Genomic DNA, 7,201 nt, shown 5'->3' on the forward strand with positions numbered 1-7,201 from the left:
CAAGCACACTGGAGACGAACAATCTCAAGGAAATGCTGTAAGTTCTGGTCCTAATAAAGCTTTACATGAAATTGTCTTCTGATGATTGCTTGGATGTTAGTTCTTCTCAGAATAGGGAGGATGGCGGGGGCGAGATCCATGGCCAGATTCCAACAACTATCCTGGAAACTGAGGAATCAGAAGCAGCAGACAATGGCATCAAGAACTTGCTTGCACAAGGTCATATCCAGGATGTTCAGAATGCCAGTGAAGGGGAGGCCCAGGAGATCTCAGCAGGCATGAGTACAGCCAATCCCTGCATTCAACCTTTGCAGCCGAACTATGATCTCGCCAAATATATGAGCAAATTATGAAAGCTTGGGTGCTGATTAGTGCATTGTTTACAATAGCGGGCCAGTATGTTGTCGAAAGGGATATAATGTAATGATGCACTGCAGTATCCGAAGATCCTAAAGTATACAAAGAGTTTATGCTAACAAGAGCGATATTAAAGTAGCAACCATGTTATAACCCATCCAGCATGCAGGTCACAGAGAAGGCCCTGCCAACAAGGGACCAGGTGTCACAACCCAGCGTTGGACAACAGACAGTATTATATAACCCAGGGTTAGGATTGTAATAAAAGGAGGATCTATGGATCTGCTCGGAGATCCTCAGATCCTCATATCATGGATCAATGAATCTGCTATCAGATCTATAGAGCTATACTGAAGAGCTGAATTGTAATGAGCGCACTGCAATATCCGAAGATCTGTAGTATACAAAAAGGTTTATGCTAACAAGAGCAGTATCAAAGTAGAATCCACTGAATACAGAACTGTAACTGGGTAATCCGTGCAAGTGCTATTCATTCGCCTTTGGGGCTATTCAAGTATGTAACAAATGAATACTTAGATTGATGATTGAAGAGCTATATTCTGGTGGTTTATCTAGTAATAATGAATATATTCTTATATATTCAGCTCTTCAGTATAGATTACTGTTTTTGTGATATCTTATGGATTACTGCAGTGATTCAGTAAGCTTAGTAAGCTGTGCTCTTAGTGATTCTAGTAATCCTGATAATTCACCTCTGTTTAGCTCTAACCCTTGATTACTTAATCTTTTCTTAAGCATATTTATGCTTTTTGAGCTGTATTCCCTGTCTTCCTTACTAGCAGAGCTTATTCTGTAATCTGTATGCTAGATGGATTATAATATTATCTCTCTTCTATTAATTATTATTCTTAATAATCTTTTATAAGTTTCTTAGCAAGTTCTTTATATATTGGATTACGCTTTCCTAATCGAGATATTGAACAGAGTTAATAAATCCTTTTTCAAGAAAACTGAATAATATAATTATCTCTTCTTAGCTATTGATTAGTTTAAACTAAGAAATAAAAGCTTTGAAAAGGAATTTCAGCTAATTATTTTAATTCAAATATTCTTATTAAAATTAAATAAATAAATAAATACTATAGAATAGAATTTCTAACAAAAGAAACATTCTTATTTAAATTAAATAAATAAATAACTATAGAATAAAATTTCTATTGAAATTAGATAATAAGCTATTTCAATTCTAGTAATTAAATATTATTTGAAAATCTAAATTGAAACTAATTAAACAAAGAATATATAAATAAATAAAGAATATTATAATTTAATTAATAATAAAGAAATAAACAAATTAGTTGAATTAATAAATTTCTATTAAAAGAAATTCAAAGATAAATAATCTGTATATTTTCTTTTTAATTTAAGATAGAAATATAATATTAAGTAATTCAATTAAGCCTTTCAACTAACTATTAACTATTCCAACTAACTAGTATTTCCCTCTTTCTACTATCTTTTAACTAATTCAAGAAGCTTTAACAATGGAAATCTGTTTCTGAAGAATAATAGCTTAATATAATACAAGTATAGCAATTCAATCAGCTAAGTAAAAACATTTTTTCGAAGCAAATATTAGATTCTATTAGTTATAAAAATCTTAGCTGAATATTCTGCTATAATAATAACTGCTTAATATATCTTTCAAATAAGAAAAGCTTAGAATAATTCTTGAAAGTATTATAAAGAAAGATTAAACAACTAGTAATAAGAAGAAAAGAACTAATTTATAATATAATTCTGAATAATAGCAATTTAGATTGCTTTAGTATCTTTAAGAAAGAATTAGCTTTTAAAGAAAATAATAAAGAAAGATATTTCTTAAAATATTACAAATAATAATAAATATAATAACTTTCATAAGCATTTAAAGAAATATTTTCTAATAAGCAGCTTCAAAAGGTAGTAGAAAGAGGGAAATACTAGTTGGTTGGAATAGTTGATAGTTGGTTAAAAAGCTTGATTGAATTGCTTAATACTATATTTCTATCTTGAATTAAGAAGGAAATATACAAACTATTTATCTTTGAATTTCTTTCAATAGAAATTTACTAATTCAACTAATTTGTTTATTTCTTTGTTATTAATTAAATTATAACATTCTTTATTTGTTTATACATTCTTTGTTTAATTAGTTTCAATTTAGATTTTCAAATAACATTTAGTTACTGGAATTGAAATAGCTTGTTATCTAATTTCAATAGGAATTTTATCCTATAGTTATTTGTTTGTTTAATTTAAATAAGAATGTTTCTTTTGTTAGGAATTCTATTCTATAGTATTTATTTGTTTGTTTAATTTCAATAAGAATGTTTGAATTAAAGTAATTAGCTAAAATTCCTTTTCGAAGCTTTTTGTTATGACTCATCCAACATGCAAGTCACGAAACAGGTCACAAGCAAACAAGGACCAGGTGTTAAGAATCCAACATCCTGACAAAACATTGATTACATAGCCCAGGGTTAGGGTTACAAGCATAACCAATTAGGAAGGATAGCTTGGGATATGTGCTATTCAGAGCTAGCAGGATAACTTGAATATGTTGCTATCCAATATATTCATACTAAAGAGCTGAATATATATTCGCACATTTATTATTATTAGATAGATTCAGTTTATAGCTCTTTAGTTATTAATCTAAGTATTAGATTATTCTCTACTCTGATAGCTCCAAAGACAGTAAATACTTGTATAATTACTTAATTGCATTTTCGTATTTAAAGCTTATATCTAATACTGCTCTTGTTAGCATAAATCTCTTTGTATACTTTGGAATCTTCGGATTACTGCAGTGCTTATTACATTTTGATAATTCTTGTTTAAGAATAGTTCAGTATTATCTTCTTGAGCAATACGGAATATAATAGCTTTTTAAGAATTTTCTTCATTCTTATATATTCTTATTTAGAAAGAACTAATTAATTAGATATACTAGCTTACTTAGTATATTCAGAATCTGTATAATTAATAGCAAGCTTAGAGTGCTATTATTGCTAATTAGCAAGCTTAGCTAGTTTAATAAGCTTAGCAGGTATAGTTTATTTCTATAATTATTAGTAATACTAGAAAGATATATAAGATGAATAAGCTTGCTATATATAATAATAACTAAAAGATACTATATAAATTTCTTATTTACTGCAGAGCATACTTCTTATACTATATAATTCAGTTTACTAAGAAATCTAAGAAAACTATTCTTATAAGAACTTATTTTGAAAAGAATACTCTTATTTAATATAAGCTTTTTCTATATAACTACTTAAAGCATTAGAATAATTTCGATATATATATTCAGAATATTAAAGATATATTCAATTTCTTTGTAAGCTTTAAGAAAGCTTTCAAGAAAACTTTTAGCAATTTTAATAAAAAATGTATTATAGCTTAGCAATTTATAAATCTCAAGCAAATTAAATTAGCTTCTGCTTATATAGTTAGATTCAAGTAACTCTTAATAAGATTTCTATAGAAAGATAAGAATCTTATAAAGCATTATTATAAGAAATTCAAGAATGATATTAAGAATAAAATTTTCAAGCAGAATTAGCTAGAGAACTTTGCAATATTCTCTAATCAAGCAATTTGTATTAATAACTGATTATATGAATAATAAATAGAGAAATTTAAGAAGAAAGAAAGCTAGATTTGAAGATTTCTAGCTAATATAAGCAAGAAACTTTAATATAAAAATAGCAGTTAATATAGCAGTATAGCTTAAAGTAGCACTATATATACTGATTCTATAAAATTTAATGCTACTAATAAGCAGTATAGCAAGAGGAATAATATTACTTGCTATAATTGCAACAAATAAGAATATATATCATATAACTACTATTAATTCTGAAAAAACAAATAGCAGCTAGTTGTCAGGGCCGATTGTGCCAGCAAGGCTCAGAGCCAGCTAAGCCAGCTGGATTACGGATGACTAAGCAATATGCGGCTATAAAGCGGCTTTCTAGCCACGTCAGCACTGCTGAGCAGAACTTAGCTCCTTAGGCCTCAATGTTATTCTGGTTGTATACCCCTGAAAGAGAGAAAAGACCTCGCTACATTGCCTTTGCAACCTTTCCACCTGACAGTTTGAGGCCTGGCCCTTTTAAAGGAGGCAATCCGGCGAGGCTTTCTATCTTTTTTTTTCCCTAGGAGCAGCGCTAATACTGAGCAGGAGCAGAGCAAACGATCAGACCACTATCCTTTTCGGACCTTCGAGCCTTTGACCTTCGAGCCTTTGACCTTCGAGCCTTCGATTTTCGAGCTTTCGAGCCTTGAATACAGCGAGCAAGCAGTGTTGAGCAAGCAGTATGCAAGCAGCATGCAAGAAGCGTTCAGAAGAGATTCAGAGCATTCGAGTTGCTAAGCTAGAGCAAACAGCAAGCAAGCAGTATGCAAGCAGCATGCAAGAAGCATTCAGAAGAGATTCAGAGCATTCGAGTTGCTAAGCTAAAGCAAATAGCGAGCAAGCAGTATGCAAGCAGCGTGCAAGAAGCGTTCAGAAGAGATTCAGAGCATTCGAGTTGCTAAGCTAGAGCAAACAGCGAGCAAGCAGTATGCAAGCAGCGTGCAAGAAGCGTTCAGAAGAGATTCAGAGCATTCGAGTCGCTAAGCTAGAGCAAACAGCAAGCAAGCAGTATGCAAGCAGCATGCAAGAAGCATTCAGAAGAGATTCAGAGCATTCGAGTTGCTAAGCTAGAGCAAACAGCGAGCAAGCAGTATGCAAGCAGCATACAAGAAGTATTCAGAAGAGATTCAGAGCATTCGAGTTGCTAAGCTAGAGTAAACAGCAAGCAAGTAGTATGTAAGCAGCATGCGAGAAGCATTCAGAAAAGATTCAGAGCATTCGAGTTGCTAAGCTAGAGCAAACAGCGAGCAAGCAGTATGCAAGCAGCATGCGAGAAGCATTTAGAAGAGATTTAGAGCATTCGAGTTGCTAAGCTAGAGCAAACAGCGAGCAAGCAGTATGCAAGCAGCATGCAAGAAGCATTCAGAAGAGATTCAGAGCATTCGAGTTGCTAAGCTAGAGCAAACAGCAAGCAAGCAGTATACAAGCAGCATGCAAGAAGCATTCAGAAGAGATTTAGAGTATTCGAGTTGCTAAGCTAGAGCAAACAGCAAGCAAGCAGTATGCAAGCAGTATATAAGAAGCATTCAGAAGAGATTCAGAGCATTCGAGTTGCTAAGCTAGAGCAAATAGCAAGCAAGCAGTATGCAAGCAGCATGTAAGAAGCATTTAGAAGAGATTCAGAGCATTCGAGTTGCTAAGCTAGAACAAAGTATGCTCTTCGCTATTCGAGCAAGAGAACAGAGTAAGCAAGCAGTAGATCTGAGTATCTTCTGTTTTCAAGAGTATATTCTTCGCTATTCAAGCGAGAAAGCAGAGTAAGCAAGCAGTAGATCTGAGTATCTTCTGTTTTCAAGAGTATATTCTTCGCTATTCGAGCAAGAAAGCAGAGTAAGCAAGCAGTAGATCTGAGTATTTTCTATTTTCGAGAATATATTCTTCGCTATTCAAGCGAGAGAGCAGAGTGAGTAAGCAGTAGATCTGAGTATCTTCTGTTTTCGAGAGTATACTCTTCGCTATTTAAGCGAGAGCGCAGAGCTGAAGCGGAGTATTCGCTTAGCAACTGAAGTTGCTTGAATATTAGATTGCAAACTAATTATTCTTCTGCATCTAGCAATAAAGCAAAGCATAATAACAGCTTCAGAGTTGCTAGAGAGCAACTCTCAAGATAGAAAGCTATAATTATCTGTTATAGCTGCAGGGATGCTATTCTGAATGCTGAGCTTCTTAGCTGCAAATCAAGTTCCTGATAGAAGGCTTGCAATCTATATTAAACAGCTTTAAGTTCTGAAGAGTGCTTAGATAAAGCGCTGAGGGAGCAGCAATTGAGTAGCATATATAGCGCGAATATTGCATTCGGAAGACTTATATCTGGAATGTGATTAAAAAGAGATTTTTTTTTTCACAGGCTTCGGGGACGAAGCTAGAAGAGAAGGAGGGAGATGGTTGAGAGGCCTTGAGAAGCCTTGAGAGGCCTGAGGCACTGAGAGATCTTGAGAGGCCTTGAGAGGCCTGAGGCACTGAGAGATCTTGAGAAACCTTGAGTGGCTTAGAAGCCTGAGGCACTGAGAGATCTTGAGAGGCCTTGAGAGGCCTGAGGCACTGAGAGACCTTGAGAGGCCTTGAGAGGCCTGAGGCACTGAGAGATCTTGAGAGACCTTGGGTGGCCTAGAAGCCTGAGGCACTGAGAGATCTTGAGAGGCCTTGAGAGGCCTGAGGCACTGAGAGACCTTGAGAGGCCTTGAGAGGCCTGAGGCACTGAGAGACCTTGAGAAGCCTTGAGAGGCCTGAAGCACTGAGAGATCTTGAGAGGCTTTGAGAAACCTGAAGCACTGAGAGATCTTGAGAAGCCTTGAGAGGCCTGAGGCACTGAGAGACCTTAAGAAGCCTTGAGAAGCCTGAGGCACTGAGAGATCTTGAGAGGCTTTGAGAAACCTGAGGCACTGAGGGATTTTGAGAAGCTTTGAGAAGCCTGAAGCACTGAGAGATCTTAAGAGCCTGAAGCATTGAGAAGGCGTAGGAGCAGCTAGGAAGCAGCGAAAGCCTGGAAGCAACGGAAGCCTGGGAGCAACGGAAGCCTGGAAGCAACGGAAGCCTGAAAGCAACGAAAGCTCGGAAGCCTCAAAGGCCTTGAGAACAAGGCCTGATAAGGGGGAACAATCTGTTAGGGCTGATTGTGCCAGCAAGGCTCAGAGCCAGCTAAGCCAGCTGGATTACGGATAACTAAGCAATATGCAGCTATAAAGCGGCTTTCTAGCC

General features: G+C 35.1%; 1 protein-coding gene across 1 annotated transcript; it reads left to right on the forward strand.

Annotated features, from left to right (window-relative positions):
- Window positions 1-4,621: 4,621 nt before the first annotated feature.
- M406DRAFT_321341 (uncharacterized protein) lies at window positions 4,622-5,459 on the forward strand (the record flags this gene model as incomplete). The annotated part of the gene is made up of 4 exons (XM_040919494.1): window positions 4,622-4,931; window positions 4,975-4,979; window positions 5,005-5,097; window positions 5,330-5,459. Coding segments are annotated over exons 1-4 (310 nt in total), but the record flags the coding sequence as incomplete, so codon positions are not given.
- Between the last annotated feature and the right edge of the window lie 1,742 nt (window positions 5,460-7,201).

Source organism: Cryphonectria parasitica, assembly GCF_011745365.1.
Source record: "Cryphonectria parasitica EP155 unplaced genomic scaffold M406scaffold_3, whole genome shotgun sequence".
NCBI lineage: Eukaryota > Fungi > Ascomycota > Sordariomycetes > Diaporthales > Cryphonectriaceae > Cryphonectria > Cryphonectria parasitica.